The 21,637-nt window shown below is 41.3% G+C and overlaps 3 protein-coding genes across 3 annotated transcripts; 2 read left to right on the forward strand and 1 right to left on the reverse strand.

Moving 5' to 3' along the window:
* Positions 1 to 4,588: 4,588 nt before the first annotated feature.
* On the forward strand, positions 4,589 to 9,096 carry LOC140303800 (protein transport protein Sec61 subunit alpha-like 1). The gene is made up of 12 exons (XM_072382705.1): positions 4,589 to 4,702; positions 5,517 to 5,584; positions 5,673 to 5,738; positions 5,842 to 5,920; positions 6,111 to 6,242; positions 6,409 to 6,518; positions 6,756 to 6,909; positions 7,003 to 7,163; positions 7,256 to 7,453; positions 7,559 to 7,750; positions 7,840 to 7,916; positions 8,020 to 9,096. Exons 1-12 carry the CDS (start codon positions 4,696 to 4,698, stop codon positions 8,204 to 8,206), a joined length of 1,431 nt encoding a protein of 476 aa, XP_072238806.1. The 5' UTR covers positions 4,589 to 4,695; the 3' UTR covers positions 8,207 to 9,096.
* Positions 9,097 to 10,528: 1,432 nt separating this feature from the next.
* chchd4a (coiled-coil-helix-coiled-coil-helix domain containing 4a) lies at positions 10,529 to 14,215 on the forward strand. The gene is made up of 3 exons (XM_072382707.1): positions 10,529 to 10,696; positions 11,155 to 11,253; positions 13,200 to 14,215. The coding sequence occupies exons 1-3, from the start codon at positions 10,675 to 10,677 to the stop codon at positions 13,553 to 13,555; spliced, it is 477 nt and encodes a 158-aa protein (XP_072238808.1). The 5' UTR covers positions 10,529 to 10,674; the 3' UTR covers positions 13,556 to 14,215.
* Positions 14,216 to 14,349: 134 nt separating this feature from the next.
* On the reverse strand, positions 14,350 to 20,510 carry LOC140303801 (netrin-4). The gene is made up of 10 exons (XM_072382706.1): positions 20,018 to 20,510; positions 19,085 to 19,575; positions 18,683 to 19,003; positions 18,276 to 18,402; positions 17,264 to 17,452; positions 16,874 to 17,090; positions 16,630 to 16,757; positions 16,457 to 16,525; positions 16,176 to 16,346; positions 14,350 to 15,014 (listed from the first exon to the last, which is right to left on the reverse strand). Exons 1-10 carry the CDS (start codon positions 20,106 to 20,108, stop codon positions 14,878 to 14,880), a joined length of 1,941 nt encoding a protein of 646 aa, XP_072238807.1. The 5' UTR covers positions 20,109 to 20,510; the 3' UTR covers positions 14,350 to 14,877.
* Positions 20,511 to 21,637: the final 1,127 nt, after the last annotated feature.

The raw sequence follows: 21,637 nt of genomic DNA on the forward strand, positions 1-21,637 counted from the left end.
GTGCTGTTGGCTTGGTTTTCATGGCCTTCGGTTGAATCTTTCTTGTTTTCAAACTACTTTCAGCTACTGTCATGCTGTGTTACTTTCATATGCTGTACATCCATCATCCTGTGAGGCAACAGCCTACTAAGTGACTAACACTATGTTCTCTCAGACCTGCAGGGTGAACTTTAGGTTCGCTCATCTCTGACTATATAGAAGTTCACGTCTGACTCATGTGGAACAGACGCAAATGAGCTGATATGTTAGCAGCAGCATCATCACTGTCTGTTTGCGTGTTCATGTTCACATATTAGCCAGCCTCCCCTCAGGCACAGTGCACATCTGTGTCACTCTGCACAACGTCACTATGGGGAGGCATATGTGTCTGGTTATGTGTAGGTGAAAATCAGTGTGGTGTGTAATTTATTGTGAAAATGAGGCCAGAACACATTTGGTCGAATATAATGTGAAGTCTTTTATGACAGCAGCAGTCTGTGAGGGAGAAGCAAGGTTAAATAACTCAAAATGAATTTGCGTCTGTTAAATCTTTCCAACAAGTGGAGCATAAGATCAAAGGGATTGGACTGTGTAATTTCATTGGGGAAAAAAAATCACGCACACAACAGAAAAGAAAACGGTGCTAATTCTGGTTTGATTTACATAAGCCCAGTTTTGTTATTCAATATCCACATCTCATCGTGAGGATTGAAAACAGTGTCCACAGTAAAGCATTTTCACTCAACTTTATTTTCAACTGCTTTTGCTTCCATACAGTCTGAAACCATGGTAACCACGGTATTAAACTAGATTGTATAAAACACTGTATCTCCTTTAAGCTCCCTCCCTCATTGTCAAGCCTTTCCACCACCACAGAAAGATCCCTTAAAAGGTCCTTGAATGAATAAATGCACGAAAGACATTGTTGGAGTTTCCAGTCTCACTTTATTCATCAATTCTGAGGACTGTGATTTCATTTCCACAACAAAAGGCAGTTTTTGAATATAGAAAAAAATGAACAAGCAAAAATTCTGGAGGTCAATAAAAATTTGGGCTTGATTTTAAGAAAAAAATATACATATATATTTTTAAATCCAGACTTTGGCATTTCTGTTCCTAGTCTTGTGATCTTAGTTAATTGTTTTTAGATGAATAAACCAAGCAATTTCACATGTTCATAGTTTCTCTCATTGACAAAACAATTAGTAATTCATGAAGAAAGTAATGGCAGACTAGTCTATTATGAGAATATTAAGCTGCTGCCTTACTATTTAAAAATAGTCCTAGAACAAAAGTCGAAATCCTGTGCACAATTTTTTCTCTATTCAAAAAAATACTTTTTAACATTGTTGTTGACCATACTAATGTCTACAACTAAACAAACTAGATATATTTTGCATCTGTGCAAATAGTAATTTAGTTTCTTAGATATAGTAAGCAGCAGTTGCTCAAATAATAAGGAATGACTGGCCTAAATACATCCCATATATGCTATTTTCCTTATGGTCCCCGTTAGGCCTGAAGGCAGTGTTTTGATTCAGGATAAGTGTGACAGCCCACACAGCGTTCTCCTGTGCCGTAACCAAATCAGAAGTGCCAAAAATAGCTCATATCAGGCCCAAATAGTTCTAGTATCTGGGTGGGATTTGGATCAACGATCCCTCTTTGTCTCACTCAGGTATATTGAGTTTGAAAAATATATTTTAGTGTAAACTTATTTACTTCTATAGTCATCTCAACTGATATAAAACTTTATTTCATGCAGATGTCGAGCGAGAGTCACATCTATGAGCAGTATCAGCATGTGTGATATTTCACATTTAAGAGATGTCTTCTGTGAGATATTAAACATGTTTTTTGTTTTGTGTTGTTTTAAAGGCACCACTTAGCCTTTTAGAGTTTGTAAAGAGGACATCTCCACACATTTAATTTTAGGGTGAGTATGGATTATGATATAGGCCACGATGAATTAACAACCCAGGTTGTCTTTTTTTGTAAAAGGACATGAAATGGATGGTAGTCCCACTTACAGATTACATAACAGGTTTGTTTTTGAGCACCTGGGCTTTAGGCATGATGTGTCCTCCTAATTTGGCAATCTAATGTCAAAATCAAATGTACATATTTTTTTTTTTGTGTACTTCTTTTCCATGGCTCGGGTTTCCATACATTGCATAAAGCGAAGGTTGCAAGCAGACACACACAGACACACACTTATTTGCTTTTATTTCTCCACAGTCTGAAAACATAATTCACATTTAACCATGCATTGATAAACTATCTATGTAAATTTGATCACATTAAAATGTTATGTTTGTTAATTATTGAAGCATTGCTGATTACCAGTTTCATTTATGATTCACAATCAAAGACCTAACAGGACTCTCTCAGCTGAAAGTAAAATGTGTGTTTAGCATATCAAAACTGAGTCAAACCTGATTCCCACATAACTGACAGTGAAGATTGTTCACTGGATCTCCGGTATAACAGACTATTGAAAGTGTTGTGAAAAGCAGAGACTTGAGGGGGTTGTGTGGTATTTGCGTACCCTCACCTCTCTGTTAGCTAACAGCTCTGTGGTCATTATGTAACCACATGAACAAATATCGCTTTATCTAAAGGAGGATGAGTGTGGCTTCCAATCACTCTTCAGAGAGGATGTGTGTGTGGGTGTGTGAGTGGGTGGGTGGGTGTTTTCTACATAAAAAAAAGATCAAGTGATAGGTGATAGCAGGTCCACATGCAGTGTTTAGACGAATCAGGTGTGCATATGACTGAAATCACAAGCAGTGGTTGCGCTGTTTGTTGGTGTGGCTCAAAAGAAAAGTGAGCAACAAGCAATGTGTTCATCACTATTCAACACAGCAACCACGCACAAAGAACTTGACAAGTGATTTAATCTTCTCATTCACACTCAGGCTTACATCAGTGCAGGAAAGTCATTCAAATAGCTGTGTTCAACATAATCCTTTTCACACCAGCACCACCAAAAAGTTCAATTAAAAACAGTGGCTTGTCACTGTATCACAACTGGGGCAATGATGACATCTAGTGGTGAAACCTGATATTACAAAAAGCTGAATTCCCAACAGACACTTCTCCACTTTTCAGAGTTCCATGAAAAGTTTATATCCTTTCTCCTTAAATTTGACACTGAAAAGCTACAACTTTTGACATAAATATTTATTCAAAGATTCAACACAAAAGAGTTTCTCACCCCTTAAGGACCACACTTAGTCTGATGTGAGGATAATGGTGCATCACACACATACAGTCCAACCCGTTGACCTTCTAATAGACAGTAATACCAAAACTAGTCAAATAAACAAGAAGAAAAACCTCAAGGCATTTTTGATGGCACAATCAGATAAATTTGCAGTGTCAATTTATCTAATTTCAGTATTGATTTGCTTGTTTGTTTGTTTTTTGCACATGTAGTGTATTATTAATATAATGTCTCCAAAGTGTCAATAGTAATATCACATGTGATGAGGAAAAACTGCCTTTGAATGGATCATTAATATAGCTATACTGATGTACAAACAGCATAAAGCTGTTGAATATGGTCAGAATGGAGCATATTATCACCTCTTCATATGTTATACAACTGAGTAGCTAGGAAACTTTAACTTGAATGTTTTAATGTCAAATAATTAGAATGAACATTTTTGTATGTGTGATTAAGTAAAATAGATGTTGCACAAATTACCAGAGTAAAATTATATGATTGAGCACAGTACAATGTAGCGAAGTGGATGTTTTTATTGTTTATTCCTCCAAAGAAATCATATATTCGTACACACACTGCTTGATTCTCTAATAATGCCTTTGCTGTGATCCAAAAAACAAACAAATACCTTGTAAACACACATCAGCGTATTTACAGTCAGTGAATTTCTAGTTGTGTAGTTGTAAAATTTAAAACGTTATGGCCAAGTTGTTCTGTTCCTGTGCTGCAACCATTTATAGGGTTAAAAATGTTTGAAGATACCATTTGGTGTAACTTTGAAACTCGTGCCCTTGGGGCACATTTTCCTGATGGGTTGTACTGTTAACAAAAATTAAACACATTTTCTTGACTCAGAAATCGGGCAATTTCTTTAGGTTCACAATCAAAAGAAGGGAAAAACCAGTTGAGAGTTGACTGTACTGTCTTATTGCTTTGTTGTGTCTTTTTATTTGACCTTTTTTTCTGGCAATGTGTTTATGTGAAGGTGGCCCGACTTTTACTCATAGATATTGCTCTTATATTGGTAATATAATCATTCAATATGAATTTACCGATTTACATCACTTAATCCATGCATTTACACTTGTGTTCATAGGCCTTTCGGGGGAAGGTCAAACGTGGGTACCCTTACATTAACAGCGACTGCTGACTCAAGGATGGTGCGCCCCCTGGAGGGTGGGCGGGCTTTTTTGTTTATTATGTTATATTGAAAATACTACCTTTTAAATTCATGCGCTTTTCTAACTGAAATATTTTCTTTAACACCTTGAAGATAATGTGTTCACAGACGTTGTGGCAGGCGGCCTGCTGTGTGCAACACGTCTCGTGAGTTTTGTCTCGGAGCAGTGACGTGTGTCAGCGGCTTGTCTGGTGACGTGTCTCTCCGGCTCTCTCTTTCCTCACGGAGCGGCTGATGGAGCCACACTGACTCCTCTGAGCACTCAAACTGGTACCAGCTACACGGCAGGAGTCGGTCTAAGGACACCATGGGGAGTACGTACTCTTCTTTTCTCTCGTACATGTGTCGGGTTGATATAGAATAGTTGCTATGTTTTATTCTACAACAAGAGTGGACGCTCAGCGATTGATGGAAAGCTAATTAGCTAACCATGGGCAGGTTTAATGGGAAGTTTAGCTAGCTTATAACGGGACCAAGTTTGAAGCCAAAATTGTGTTTTCTCGGTATTTATGAACATTACAGTCATTTGTGTTGCAGGTTAGAACAGATTTGTTAAGTCTAGTGTGTACTCATAAATATTGGCTTCAAATTTCTGCGTTCAAATTATTTGATTTGCGATTGAACGCTTGTTAGCATGTTGCTAATGTTACCTGAATGAACAAGAACGAGTGATATTTACTGCATTGATATTTAGGTTTGTTTCCACCTTTTTTTCTGACACCACTGTTTGCACACTGACCACACGAGTATGTGAAATTACTTGAGTGTGTGAAATCCGTTGCTGTCAAAGTCGGTCACAGTGATTGACAGAGCTGATCAACACCGATGCAACGCACTGAAAACGACTGAAAAACGATTCAGTCGCTGAGACTCACTGTCCATAGCATTGGGTCTCAGCCTTGCTCAGATGAATGTTTCTACATGCAGTCTGTTGTTGCATTAGTACGTTTACCAGCATGCCATGGCGAGCTTTGCTGGCAGCTGTTTAGGCGCTGATTAGTGATGACGTAGCATCTACACTAACCTGGTATATGAAGTTGGACAAAAAAAAGAAAGTATTGCTGTGGCAACGAATGAGAGCTGTTAATCTTAAGTGTCTTTCGTTTATCTTTTTTTTTTTTCATGCAGTCAAATTTTTGGAAGTCATCAAGCCTTTCTGTGCTGTCCTGCCAGAGATTCAGAAACCAGAAAGAAAGGTAAGCTCTTGCTTCTTTGCATCTATCGATGCATATCGTTACACATGTGACTTGGCATTAATGACTTCTTAAATGCTTTTCTTTACAGATTCAGTTTAGAGAAAAAGTACTATGGACTGCCATCACTCTATTCATCTTTCTGGTGTGCTGCCAGGTTGGTATTAGTTATGACGGTCAACCAGCCTGCTGGTGCTACTCTTGGCAACATTGCTTCTTTGCACTGTATTTCACATATCCTGTTTTTTTTTTCTTTTCAGATTCCTCTTTTCGGCATCATGTCGTCAGATTCAGCAGATCCCTTCTACTGGATGAGAGTAATCCTGGCTTCAAACAGAGGTACCCTCATTTGTCAAATTTGTTGTCGCACTTGAGTTGCAGCGCTCCCATGTTTTTTCTGTGTAGTTCAGCCATGGAGGCAAACTAATGTCACAGTTGTAACCAAGAGCTGTGTTATCTCATTATCTCTAGCCTCTAGGTCAACAGTTGTACGCTCTGTAAAGTTTCTTTGATTCCCTTTGTTCTACAGGTACTCTGATGGAGCTTGGTATCTCACCCATCGTCACCTCAGGTCTCATCATGCAGCTGCTGGCTGGTGCCAAGATTATTGAGGTGGGAGACACTCCCAAGGACAGAGCTCTCTTCAATGGAGCTCAGAAATGTAGGTCTAACTTTGCTATTTCTGGAGTTTGTCACATAGCTTTTGAAACCTTGAAGATGCCTTCTTTGATACTCGAAAGCTCACACACACACTCTACTGTTCAGCTCTGTTACAGCAGATTTTCAGGGTTTTTATTATTTATTTATTTTTTCTGTGCTTTTTGCAGTGTTCGGAATGATCATCACCATTGGACAGGCCATCGTATATGTTATGACTGGCATGTATGGGGATCCTTCAGAGATGGGTGCTGGGATATGCTTGCTCATCATAATTCAGGTAAATTTAAGCCACTGCTGCACTTCATCTTGAATTACTATCCATTGTACCTGCGGTGTCCACATTTGTCAGTTAGTATGCTGCTTTCTGTAGAATATGTGAGACGTGATTATGGAGGAATTGTTTGTTGTTTCAGAAAGTTAACGTAGATTATGATGCTTCCAAGGTACTCTTCCTGCACTCTGCAGCTCATCTGTGTGCCGTGTCTCAAAGCAAACCTCCTGTCTGTGTTTTCAGCTCTTCGTTGCCGGTCTGATAGTCTTGCTACTGGATGAGCTCCTACAGAAGGGCTATGGTCTAGGATCTGGTATTTCTCTCTTCATTGCAACCAATATCTGTGAGACCATCGTCTGGAAGGCCTTCAGCCCCACCACTGTCAACACTGGCAGAGGTATTGGCGTTTTAAAGCTGATAAATTAAAGCAGGAGACGCAGCACAATCTGCATCACAGTGACTAACCCTACCGGTCCTGCGGTTTGTCCAGGTACGGAGTTTGAGGGAGCCATCATCGCTCTCTTCCATTTGCTGGCCACCCGCACGGACAAGGTGCGCGCTCTGAGAGAAGCTTTCTACAGGCAAAACCTGCCCAACCTCATGAACCTCATCGCCACTGTCTTTGTGTTTGCAGTGGTCATATACTTCCAGGTAAACTTAATACCGTTGTGTCTCAGTTGCTTTTGTCACACCAGACAGTTTTGGAGTCCAGGTTCTTTACTCAATATTTGTTGCCTCATCAGGGCTTTAGAGTGGACCTGCCCATCAAGTCAGCTCGCTACCGTGGTCAATACAACACCTACCCCATCAAACTGTTCTACACCTCCAACATCCCCATCATCCTGCAGTCTGCCCTGGTCTCCAATCTGTACGTTATTTCTCAGATGCTTTCAACACGTTTCAGCGGCAACTTCCTTGTCAATCTACTGGGAACTTGGTCGGTGAGTATATTGTGGATGTCTGTGAAACACCTGTGTCAAGCAGGTTATGGCCATATAGGGGAAATGCGTCAGAGTTTATCTCACTAACAAAATCTTTGTGTTCAGGACACATCGAGTGGAGGTCCTGCTCGGGCCTATCCGGTGGGCGGTCTCTGCTATTACCTTTCTCCTCCAGAGTCATTTGGTTCTGTTCTAGATGACCCAGTTCACGCTGTCATCTACATTGTCTTCATGCTCGGCTCCTGTGCCTTCTTCTCCAAGACCTGGATCGAGGTCTCCGGATCCTCTGCCAAAGATGTAAGAGTATTTGTGTGTGATGGTATGGAGGTTGGTTTCCATCAGTCTAAAATTGAAAATGGCCACTAACGTCGTGGTGTGTGTCTCAGGTGGCAAAGCAGCTGAAGGAGCAGCAGATGGTAATGAGGGGACATAGAGAGACCTCCATGGTGCATGAACTTAACAGGTACAACACAAACATGCAAATACAGTCTCAGGTTCAGTATCTGCAGCAAGCAGCGTAAAGGAAACCGTTTTCTTTAACGTGTATTTCTAATTTGTCTCTGCAGGTACATCCCCACAGCTGCTGCATTTGGAGGGCTCTGTATAGGAGGGCTGTCTGTCATGGCGGACTTCCTGGGTGCCATCGGATCGGGGACAGGAATCCTCCTGGCTGTGACCATCATCTACCAGTACTTTGAGATCTTTGTGAAAGAGCAAAGCGAAGTTGGCAGTATGGGAGCACTGCTCTTCTAATATGAAAATAGAAATATGCCAATTTTCTGATGCACATCAGACACAAAAAATCCAGTCCATTGTTTTGTTTTTTTTAATTTAGCTTTGTTTGGTTTTTTTGTTCTTTTCAATTTGCTCAGTGTATTTTGCAGCTGAAATAGGTAATGTTTTACTCCATCACTTCTGTTTTCCATCATACTGCTCTCACTGGAGGAAACTGTTTTGGTTACTCGCAGGATTGAGCATAGTATTGAGTCTCTTTACCCATCTCTCTGCAGGCTGCCTAAATCCCCACTGACCGTCATATGAGCTGAAGAATGCTTTAAAGCACACACGTGTGAGAGGCTGTCTTTGACTCACCTCAGGCATTTTTTAATTTTTTTATTGTAGCATGTTCAAGAAACACTAAGACAGCTACAGCATGATGCTTATCTCATGCTGAAAGCACTGTGCCTGAACATTTCGGGTGAGCTGATAGAAAGCCATGTCATGGTCATCGCCTAGCAATCATGCCTGAGGTTTGTAGAGGACTAGAGTAGGATGTGAAAAGCATAAATGAAAGATGCTTGAACTCCTGATAATCTGGTAATCTCAGACAAACGATTAGTGGTTGTCAGTGGACCTTTTTTTTTTTTTTTTTCTCCTCTTCAATCAGTGACTATATTTGTATCCACGCTGGTCTTACGTAGGGCACAGTGTTTGTCCTCCACCTCTGGGTCCTCAAAGGAGAGTGTTTTTTTTCTTTTGTCGTGCTCTTTTATTCCCAGACTGAATCGCTGCACAAAACTGCCGAGATGGTCGGGATGAGGGTGGGTTTGATAGGGCTGAAAAAAGGGGTTTCAGTTTTCGTTTTTACTTTATGTAACAAACATAATTGTGTTATTAAAAAGAACAGAATTTGTTTTCCAACACATTTGGAGATTGTGTTTTCATTTCTGTCGTGCTGTCTTTTTTTTATTTTCATGGTATTACACAGTCGCCAGCAAGTCATTAAACTGTATGAAAAATCAGCAAGAACACTAAAAGGTGTTAAGACAATGAATTAACTGGCAGCATCAGCCTTACTTTTATTGCTTGTATTTACATACTAAAGTATTACAAAAGATGTGAACAGTGGGGGAATGTTCGTTATAAAGTCCTGTAAAAAAAAATATATATAAAAGAAAAAAAATATCTCATGATTCTGTAGGTTTTAAGTGAGCAAGGAGAAGTCAGGTGCTGCTGATGCAATGAACTTGACTTATTGATAAATTTCAAGCGCATTTGTAAAAGCTACAGTTCTGGCACTTTGATTTAGATGTCAACACGTTGCCAAGGAGGAGAGACGGGTAATTATCTGCCCTATAAGCACAGTATCACATGTTCATGTTGAAAATCAAGCACAGCATATCGACATAAACGCCTCGTTCCAACGCTCAAGCACAACATATAACAAATAAACTTCATCACACCAGCCTTAGTTAGCTTTAAAGCCACAGATGCTTTATTCCTGTGAAATAGCATATGCCACAGCCAGAGCAGCATCGCTGTCACATTTCAAAAAGTGATTTCATGTAGTGTCACTGTGCTTTGTTGCTATTAGACCGTGAACCAAAGGTGATGGAATGGAGAGATGAAGTGCTTACAATCTGAAGACATTAATTGGAAACAAACAACACAACTAGCATTTTAATGAGAACTGTAACCCAATTATTGGCTCCCTGTTAAATTCAGAAAATAATTCTTCTCCTCACATATAAAGCTCTTAAAGACCAAGCTCCATCATAGCTTAAAGATCTCATTGTGCAATATTTTTGCACTTTGCTCTCAGACTGCAGGTCTATTGTGGTTTCTAGAATTTCTAAAAGTAGAATGGGAGGCAGAACCTTCAGTTATCAGGCCCCTCTCTGTAGAACCAGCTGCCAGTTTGGGTTCAGGAAGCAGGCACCCTCTCCACCTTTAAGATTAGGCTAAAAATGTTGATGAAGATTCTCAGTCTTCCAGGTCATGGTAATCATTAGAGCTTCTTGGATCTTGAAGACATTTCACCTCTTATCTGAAAGGCTTCTTCAGTTCTGAACAAGATGGTGGGGAGTATCAGCTTATGAGTAGAGAGGGTCCTAAGAAATATATATATAGAATATTATATACATATTAAAAGAGAAATTGATTATGAAATACAACAAAAAATTTTGAATTTATAAGAATTCTATTTATTCTATATATTTGAAGGCATAAATATGTAAATTCGTTTAGTTCCGCTTGTTTTTGTTTTGTTTTTTTATTTTCAAAGTGTAAAAAACACCTATCAGTGAGACTTTGTAAAGGTTGATATTTTTTTAAGGAACTGACGTCATTTTTGTGCGCCCGCGGGTGGACAGGTCATGAGCTGCTGTGGGACGCCGGGTAACCTGTCAAATGAAATCCTCGCTGTTGCTTAGTCGTCTCACTCACGTAGGTCAATTTTTATCTCGAAAGACGAGGCCAAATTTACAGCAAAACCTGCAGACATGTCGTACTGCAAGCAAGAAGGTAAATTCAATCCTTTTGAGAGATATTTCCACTCCATGTCTGGGCAATGTCAGGGATCGAGCGACCATGCTAGGCTAACACTTAGAGAATTGTCAGTGAGTTAGCTAACTGGCTACAGAAGAATGCTGAACCTCTTGTGGTTGTTAAATGGGTTTGAAAATAAGCTCTAGGGTTGTTGTAAGTTAATAAAAAATAAAACATTCTCGCATTAACACGACTTGCAAGTCACATGTTGAATTGTCAAATTGCCATGTGACAATTAAACAGTTTAGTGGCAATGCTGTGGTCTACTCGAGTTAAAACAGCGGTGAGGCCAATGGTCACCGTTAGTTTAATGTAACTGTAATACTCTGAGTTTGTTCCAGTAACTGAAGAACAGAAACTGACATCTCAAACATAAATTCTACCTCCCTTCCTTGTAGTTTATGTGATCATTGTCGTTTATGTTTTCATTTAAGGTAAGGATCGTATAATTTTTGTGACCAAAGAGGACCATGAGACACCCAGCAACGCTGAGCTGATCGCAGATGACCCCAACGACCCCTACGAAGAGCAGGGTTAGTCGCCTGTTGTCCTGTAGACCAGGTTTCATGACATGAACAACAGCATGTATTTATTATTATGTTGTTAATAAAGTTTCGGTTTTCTTCTAAGTATGGCTCTCAGAATTGAGACCAGTGATGGTTAAATCTGTTCACTTTAACTCTCTAAACTACAGATAGCCATATACTACATTTCCCCTAATGCAAATGAAACACATCTGTCATTTAGTTTTGTTCTTTTCACATACAACCTTTTGAAATCATGGGTTTTCCAACTTTATAAACAGGAGTTATGTCTCCAGTTAAGTGCATTTCAGCTCATTTCACATATGAAATATTTATGGCCTTGTTAATCTTTTATGTTTATGTTTATGCATTTGGCAGACACTTTTATCCAAAGCGACTTACAGGTAGGCAGATAGGGTAAGGGGGTCTTGCCTAAGGACCCTCCAGTAGTGCCTTTCATGCAGGCACAATGATCCAGGTCTCCTACACGAAAGGTGGCAATCATACCACTACACTGCACATCTTTTAAAGTGACAGACAGAGCTGTGGCGGCATCCAATATTTGCCATTCATGCAAGATTTTACAGTAACTTTAGTCCGGTGCAAAATGGAAGTATTTATGGAAACAGTTGTATCCCACCCAAAAACATTTTATTAGCAAACCAAGCAGGCAGTAGTTGTATAAAACAGACGGTGGATGACAACAGGGGAAAATATCACCTTTCAACATACATGTTTAAACATGCAAGGTTTTAATTCTACTGCAGATATGATGTAGCTGTTATCAGCTTATGAGAAGCTTTCGTCTCACCTGTCAGAAGAGAAGCTGCAGCATCACACAAACATGTGAAGTCTTTCTAAAGTTATAAGCTATCTCATAACAATATGTTGTTTTACTGTAAACAGTAATAGCAGGTTAACAAACATGCAGCGCTGCATTACAGTTTAAAAAAACCCCAACATTTTATGGATTTATTTATTTTTGTTATGATGTGCACTTCTGCCAGGGAGCAATTCAAACATGATACCAACACGTTCAGACTGGTGGAAGGCAGAGCACGAGTAACCCTTCTCACACGGAATTTGCATTTTTATTGGCACAAAATAGGCCTCATTCACCTGCCGCTGTTCCTCTGTGGTAATTCACTCAATACTAAACAGCTGTGTACCCCCCCCCCCCCAAAAAAAAAATCCCTTTCCATATCTGCCTTTTCACAAATTAAACAGATGCACAACAAAGGCACCATCAGTCCCGACTTCAAAGTCATAAATGAAAAAGGCATTTTGAAAGGGGCTTTAGAAATATGGAAGATGGTAGAATTTAGATCTGATTGGATTTTATCTTTGAAGTGCCTTAAGATGGCGTTTGTTGTAATTTGGGTGCTATATAAATAGAATTGAACTGAATTAAATTTAAGTTAATGGCAGAGGTGTAAACTTGTCAGTGCTCACTATTTTCAACCCGAAATACTCAACCTGCTATCACAGAAACATCTTGATTATGTGAAGTCAAAAAATTGAAATATCTCCCATCTCTTAGGTCTGTACCATTCAAATAACCTTAGAAACTGTCTGACAAAGATGCACATCTTTAAGACTCTCTGTCACAAGCTCGTCACAGTTCAATTGGGGTAATTGTTTGTCTTCATACTTATTGGAAATAACCCCAGCGACACCATCACAACTTATCTTGTTTGAAAAGTTAGAAGGCTGCTTATGATTTATTCTGAAGCAAATGGTCAAAACACGGTTAAACTGCCACTAAGGATGCATGCATGCAGGTGCACAACTGTTATCGAATTTACATTTAGACTTGAGCAAAGTTCTTTGTGGTGCACAGGAATGATTTACCAACACTGTTTTCCTGTGAGAAATACTCAGAAAAACAGCACAGACAAGAAATCTTTGATTTGAGATTACCAAAACTGACCAGTGCTGTTGTCTGGTTTCTGTAGGCCTGGTCCTGCCTACTGGAGAGATAAACTGGAACTGCCCGTGCCTGGGTGGCATGGCCAGTGGACCCTGTGGATCTCAGTTCAAGGAGGCATTCTCGTGCTTCCACTACAGCAAGGAAGAGGTCAAGGGCTCTGAGTGCATCAACCAGTTCCGTAGCATGCAAGAGTGCATGCAGAGTTACCCCGAGCTCTATCCCCAGGAGGAAGATAAAGAAAGCTCCTCGCAAGCAGAATCCCAGTCTGGCACTGCTTCTGCTGACAACTCTGCCTTATTGTCAGAGAATGACTCTACTCCATCCACTTCAGTGGTGTCATCTGACAGCATGGCACCTACAGACAACCAGGCTACAAGCTAAAGCCAGTCAGCCTGTCATCAGTGACTCTCTATGAGCTGCTCTGATTGGCCCGTTCGAGCCTCAGAGAAGGCTTACTGACACTCATGGGAAATACTTGTGGGCCAACGGAGGAAGACCTGGGAAGAAATGTAATATATTTTCAAAAATGTAGGCTGCTTCGTTTTCTGAGCACTTCGAAATTATTAAATAATATGATCACTGAGAATGAGTGAAGCTGTTTGCTGCAGGGACATGAGCTGAAAGACTCACATTACAGCATATGCAACAGGAATTTTAATTTTCTGCTTAATACAAAAAAGAAAAGCATTCAGTGTGATTGTTTTCCTGGTAAATAACTAATTATCCAAAATTGATAGAAAATCAGTGAAAATCTTTTAGCTGAGCAGTGTTCACAGGTTTTACCTCAAAAATAGATCATTTGTATTCTTACTTCAACATGCTTTTCTCCAATTAAGAGACCCAACACATTTGGCAAGAGAGCGGCTGGTTTAAACCATTTAGCATGTTGTAATGTTTCTAACTGAGCTCATTGACACAGAGAACTTCAGGGTCTTAATTTTTTGCTGTACAATAAGTCTTTCTGGCCTGTCATTTACATGTGACCGGATAAATGTTTTTGTTGTCTTAACAGTGTCTCGAGTCGTCTCTCGGTGTCATTCAAGCTTTAAAGGTGTGGAAGTGTTTTTCACTTAAGATTTCTCTTACAATTTCTGCTATCATTTTCTGTTTAGGTGATGACAAAAAAAACAACAAGAACTTATGGAATAAACATTTACATTACATTTATTGGTCAACAACAGAAAGATGGCAGAAGGGGAAGAATAGGGAACAAAAAGCCAGCCAGATGTGACCTGGAGACGTTGCAAAGATCCAAAAAGGAATATTCATGAACTAATATTAAGCAGTCGTTTCACATGTTTTATATAGATAAATAACAGCTTACTTCTCTTGTACATTGCTCTCATGAAAAAGGAAATATTCACTGAAGAATTGTTAAGACTTTGAGTGTAACAAATCAAGGTATTTTACAACATTATAAGGAGATCTGAAATGGACTTGGCTATGATTTGATTAAATAAGTTCTTGAGAGTCGGGTACAATGCAGTGTCATTCAGTCAGGCCAGCAACCAAACAAGAACAGTCCCACTTGATCAAGTGTTTTGTGTTGCACACCCATGTGTGACAAGTTTGCTTCTGTTTGTGACCTCACCTGAACACGTTTTACTCTTTAGTTATTCCCACCATGCTGATAGTGATTTTAAGTCCTTTTCGGAAATGTCCACTGATGGATCTTTTAGATTTTGTCCTTGTGTTTTTTTGGATCATGGGCATCCATTCCTTAGGGCCTGTGATATTAATAAAGCTTGTCGAGGCGTCCATGGAACCACTACACTCTGCATGGTGACCAACAAACGGCCCGTTCCAGGTTCCTCTGGGCCAGCAAGCAGGTATTCCATACCTGAGTAAGAAAAAAGCATGAAATTGTAAAATTCTACACTCCCAGTCCTGCAGTTACTGTGAAAGTCTTGCCCTGCCTTCATCTCAGCTCACCAACAGCTGAGAGTTCTCAGTCTTTGCTAAGCGATGTGTAATTCTAATACTGCTGTAATTCAGCCATACATTTATATATCCAACATGTTATGACTGTACATTGAATATTAGTGCGAAAAAAAATAGAGGAAAAGAAAAAAAGCTAGTAGAAGTAGAAATAATTGTTCAAGGCTGTATGCAAGTGAAAGTATTATAATGATTATGTATTCACTTTCAACAATCCAAGAACTCCAAGCTCCAGGAGTGCTCTCAAAGGTAATCGGATTCCCTGAATTAGCAGCATACAGCAGAAGCAAGGCCTAGCACTTTGCAAGTTGACTGAAAGTTAAATTCCTGCGGAAGCCATTCATTCCAGGAGCTAGAAAAGTTCCCAGGCTATCTAACCTGGAGCTCACAGAAGTAGCGGCTTCCTCAGTGAGTAAGCTATTGGTTAGCTTGCACCCTGACCAAGACTTCCTTCTGCTAACTCCCAGCCTTGCCTGATTCCTGGCTCTCTCCTGCCCTTTGCTTCCCAAACTAATGGCTTCCATTATTAGCTCCTGTTCGACTGGGAGCAAGCTTCTCGCTGCTTCCCACAACTCACCGATTACTGCGGCTCCTCACTCAGCCTTGCCTCTGCTGTGTTCTCCACCTGACGGTACCAATTCCCTCTCTGCTTACTAACTGTTTGGCTCTGAGTCCCACAAATATTCTACGAAGAACAAACAGGCGGTCTTATCTCACCTTTGTAAGACTTTCAATAGTGCTCTTCAGTTCATAGTAGAAATCCTCAGTTATAGCACTGATGGATGATCAATGTATCCATTTTCTATATCCGCTTAATCCGGTTTAGGGTCGCAGGGGGTCTGGAGCCTATCCCAGCTTTTGATGGTCACCAGTCCATCACAGGGCCACACAGAGACAAACGAGACACACAACCATGCATGCTCACACTCACTCCTAAGGATAATTTAAAGTCACCAATTAACCCTACATGCATGTTTTTGGATGGTGGGAGGAAGCCGGAGTACCTACGGAGAACAAGCACGCTCCATGCAGTCTCATACTGGAGACTCTGAGCTTGTCTTACCTGGGTTTAGAATAGGGCAGGTGCAGCCGCGGCTGGTCCAGGACAGAGGGTAAATGCTGATGGTCCCCAAGTGCAGCGGCGCCTGGCCCGATCGAAGCACCTTGCGGACTTTGACCTGCACTTCTGCATGACTGCCTTTGTCGTGAGCAGAAAGCACACTCGCCTTGATCACTGTCATATGCCACAAAGGACAAAGACTTAGCACTTTGAACCAACAGCTCCACAGCATTCCACAGTTTTAAGGAGTTCTTACTCTCAAATTTACACATTTTGTATCTTACCGTAGTCATGCTTAGTCTTACACAGGTCAGACACAGTCCTGAGCTTTTTCTCCTTACACCTGCACTTCCCTGTGTACAAGCATTGTGATATGCTGTGATTGTCTCTTATTTGCATACCTTTGGAAACAATATAATCTGTCAACTTGAATCTGCACAGTGTAGATAAACATCACCTGTATAATGCAGTGCAGAGACTGCAAGCTCCTTCGACCACTGTACCTCGTCTTCAATAGGGAACATATCATCCATGTCTGGGATTTTTCCACCAATGGGCACATTTAACACTTGATTATTTGTGTAGCTGCAGAAGTAGAATGAGACGCATTACATCAATGTCCACTTTGACAAACAATAAGCAGTTAAGTCTAGCCACTTAAGACTTTTGTGCAAAAAGTGACCACAGATAAAGTTGCCTACCCGTCCAGACAAAGCCCAGTGGTTGGATCACAGCTGTGCGGGCAGGCACAGGGTTTGCAGCCCCCTTCTCCAAATCCCCAGTAACCCGGCAGACAATGGCTGCAGCTTGTGCCCCCAACACCAGTTTTACAGTGGCACTGGCCAGTCTTAGGGTGGCACCAGGGTCCATCCTCTTTAGGCGCAGGAGGCAAAGAGCCCTGTGGATCACACCAGCAGCCTAAGAAAGAGAGAAACAGGTTTGGATTCATATCAAACAATCCAATGTTTCTTTATTTATTACAGAAACATCAACAAAGATGTGGCCATTTCATTTCATATCATTCGCTTTGACCTTGAAACAATGCCTGTAACATTAAATTATTCATGAAAACTGCTCAGTCTTATTCTCACGTGTGCAGGCATGGGGGGATTTGTGAGGCAGGGACGGGTGACGATGATATCCACGGCGACAGCGCTGGCACCTGCGCCCAACAGTGTTATGTTTGCAGTTATCACAGACACCCCCGCTGGTTCCGTTGGAGGAAAGCCACACCCGCTGAGAGAAGTGACAGCTATCCGCGTGGCCATGGCACTCACACTCTTCGGTCACAGAGGTGTGTGTGATGTCATAGCAGTCGGAAGGATGAGAGGGAGACGGTGTGGACGTCAGGGTGGGGAGCAGAAAAGTGTACAGTGAGAATAGGTGGGTCATTAGGGTGTGTCAAGAATTCAATGACTTTAAGTAGACTACTTTTAGTTCAAATTATATTCAGTGTGAGTGTGGCCAATACAAACTAAAAATTAAATAGACCGATGAAAAATCATCAAACACTTTATTACCTGAATCTCTGCAATATTTTTTATTCGCATCTCTTTAAGTAAAAAAAAAAAAAAAAAAGATAAAGCAAGCAAGGCTACCAGGCTCCAAGCACATCAACACAGAAGAGACACTGAGTAGGAGAGTAAGTGTGAGTGTCCCACATCGAAAAAAGACACACTCCAACTCCGCAGTTGCGGATTTGTGTGTATCACAGCGCAGCAGTCGATACACAGAGGAAGAGAGGCTGCAAAACACCAGCAGAGACTCTTGTGCTTCAGTTATAACAAATGACCGCACATAGATTACATGGGCACCGATAACATAGTGCTAACATGACATGTTGCTAATATTAGGTAAACCTTGACAACTCTGATAGGTTAGTCCCACCCCACGGGGAAACAGAAGTGGCGCTTCAGGTTTTTACTTGCAATGATACACAGCGGTTCCAAGATTGAAATGCCCAGCCATCGTATTGACTGTTCAGTTAACAAGGTTTAAAAAATGAACGTCATGACCTTAAAGCTCCTCCACATCCTCCACAATACATCTCTCAACCCTGTTATATGATAAAATAGTTGTGCAAACCTGCTGTCAATCACTTACTCCGACATGGGTTGGGCTCCCCACTGCTGCCATTAGCAGGCCTCCAGGGACGGTCGTTATAGAGTGGTGCACACTTCTCACAGTGATCCCCCTCTGTGTGGTGAGTACAAAGACACCTCCCAGACACCTGGAAGACACATCTGGGGCTGCTCAGTCACTTCACTAACATTAATCCATGTTACAGACACCTGCTGTTGGAAGAAAGTCATAAAACCCATCCAGACAAGTGGTGGAAAATGTAAATCAAAATGTTTAAAGGCTTGTAACTGGTGTTTTCTCTTTCAGTAAGTACTTTTTTCACCTGGACTTAACATCCTGCAATAGAACAAAGGTCATTACAGCAACCAACAGATGCTCTTTCTTCACAGCTTGAAGCCTTTTTCTTTGACCAAGGAAAAGCGACTTACCACGTCATTGTCTTGTTTTTTGTCTTGACTGCTGTTATAAGGTACACAATATTCAGCATGCCCATGGCACAGGCAGGTCCCTCTGGCCAGTAATGAATATACAGCATATGGTGCTGAGGGGGAGCTTTCCATACCGGATGTGGGGGTCAGAGGTGAGGCTGTGGGTCTTATCCATTTTGCAGGGGAGTTTACAGATGCAGAACATGTCTGAGCTTTAAGCAGTCTGATGCGGAGATTTGTAATGGTCAGGCGGACAAGCGCGTCTGGACTGTAGGGGTCCAGTGTTTCAGCATTGCTGGGGTCTAGAGTACGTAATATTACCTACAGCAGAAGGAGAAACAAAGCACTAAACTCCAGATTCTGATAATACAGAACACTTTATCTTTGTGCGTGTTGTCTTACCTCTCCACCATTGCAGGGATGAGCACTAGAATAACGGGATGTACACAGTGAACCTTGTTGGTAAAGGTCATCAGGCAAACCAAATTCTGTGCTGCAGTTGTGCGCAAAGACCTTGAGAGCCTCCCAGGTCTTTCCAAAGTCAGTTGAGCGTTCGATAACCATGGCAGCAGGCCGGGGTGACTTGAACACCAAAACCACATGAGACAGGCAGAAATGTGTTTCCAGATCCAAACGTATCTCGTCCTGCAGCTCCAGCATGCTGGTGCCACCTCTCGATTCCCACCAGGTATCCGGATGCAAGAATGGGTCGTCAGTCATAAGAGCAGGCGGGTGAGTGTCCTCTTGGCAGGGATGGGGGTTCACAGGAGGATGGGGGCACAAGCGCTGGTGGAGGGTACTGTTTCCACAGCAGCTGGACAGGGTTAGAAGCGTCCTGCCACTTGCCAGGTTCCCTATGGCTGGACTACAGGCCTGGTCACCACATCTTGAAACTAAAACAGAGAGCAGATGTTGCCAAATGTTATCATTAAGTGTACAGATGATATGGAATTTCACATGGTGACAGAAAGCCTTTCACAAAAGAACAGCACTGTCCACTTTCCAGCTCTGACATCATGAAGAAAACCAAAATCCTTCTCATTGTGTTTTCCATAAATAGTTAATTTGCTTGACTATTGTTCCACTCCAGCCCAAGTCACAGAACCCATCCCTTTCCTATGTTAGACAGCATTAAGAGTTTCTCAGGTTACGTGTAATGGAAAGACAGAAGAGTTATCTGCAAGAGGCGTGACTTTACTGTAAGAACAGCCAAAAAAGAGCATGTCTCTTCTCAGTTCTGCCTGACAACAATGTGAAAAAAATGACCCCTTTTGTAAAAGTTACAAATGATTCAGATGAACGCTATCATTACATACAAAAGATGACATGTCTCACCTGCTCCACTCCGCGTCACAAATAAAATCAGCCAACCGAGCGCCACCAGCATCTGCCATCGACCTGTCCCAAGCATGTTACACACTGTCATCCTGAGTTCACAACATACACGGTGCGATATACGCCTTTCTGTAAAGACGAGTCCCTACATTATGCGTAGTGCCTATTTTTACCGACATTTCTCTGATAATTACGCAATGAGCAAAGGGTCCAGACGAATTAAGGATAATTTTTCCAACGTCCTCACACGAATAACGTGGACAGCTGCTGCTCAAATAATCCTTAGGGGGCCTGCAGGCTGTGTGTCGCAGGTGTAGGAAAAGATGGATCGCTGGTTAAGAACACTCCATATTTAACAGCGAATAAATAAATGACACGTTACTAATTTCCATTTGATACACGTTTGTCTCACTTCATTTTGCCTATTGAAATACAGTCTCTATCTATGCTAACAAATCCCTGTCCGCTGAAATCTTTGCATGCTTGCTTGGTCCTGGGCTCCCCGCGTTTACGCACTGGAGACGAGTTTGCGCTCTATTTATAAAGGAGTCCCCTCCGCCCACCACCCGCCCCCTCCAGATCCCCCAAGGCATACTGTATTGTACTAAAAACGAAACTACCCTTGACTGAGAGAGTGCATTATTTTCACTAATCTGCCCGTCATTCATTCAAGAGGACTTCTTCCAAAGGTCGTGCGCACATGGGGGACAGACCCGCAATCGGGACAGGCTCGTCAGCACCGTTAATGTGAACCAGCAGCAGCACCGCGCATACCAACTCTAAACCAGGTCCCCTTCATTAACCAGGGCCTCGTAGTAAGGCTTGGAGAATTTGTTTATCCGCCTCATACCCTCCTGTTTTTCAGCTGCAGTATTTCTAAGTTACAAGTGTCTTTGAAGTCAAGCAGAAAGAAACCTGAGTAGGGGGATAAAAATAGTCGCCAGAGCAGTTATACGCAACTTGATGGGCATTGTGGCACCAAAAGAATCTGGCAGCTTGGAGTTTCATGCAAATGAGTTGGACAAGAAAAGGGCCCTTTTCCCCACATGCCTGACTGCAACATTATTGTGTCTGTCCTCATCATAACTCTGGTTTAAAAAAATACAAAGTCTGATACTTGGCAGGAATTCTTTTTTAATTATTTTCAACCACAGGAAACATACATACAGTCCTTTGCGGAGCTTGATGCCGCCCTTTTCCTGGCACACATACATACTCTCTAAAAAGGAAGAATACACACAATGTCAGTTCAGTTTTATGGTTTAACTTTGAGCACAGGGGGCTCAGAAAATAGGAAGAGACACACAGAATTGGGCTTATTTCCATACATGTCTTCAGTGACATACTAATTGTTTACAGACCTTCCTACTTGCTGGAGATCAAATACAGAATTACTTAAGACTGGTTTGGACAAATGATGATGACAATTATGTTTATTCTGACAAAATGCAATGTGATTTTGCTTTAGAAGCAGCTGACAGTTAGTCACATTATTCTGTCCAATTTTGTTGTCATCAATGGAAATTTTGCCTGTTTAGTTTTAAAACTTTATCGGTAAAGGTTTTGATGTCCCCTTCACATAAACAGTATCGCTCAATTTATATCTTGTGCATTTGCCCT

This window comes from Leuresthes tenuis, unplaced genomic scaffold (genome assembly GCF_036924035.1).
Source record: "Leuresthes tenuis unplaced genomic scaffold, fLeuTen1.0.hap1 SCAF_3, whole genome shotgun sequence".
NCBI lineage: Eukaryota > Metazoa > Chordata > Actinopteri > Atheriniformes > Atherinopsidae > Leuresthes > Leuresthes tenuis.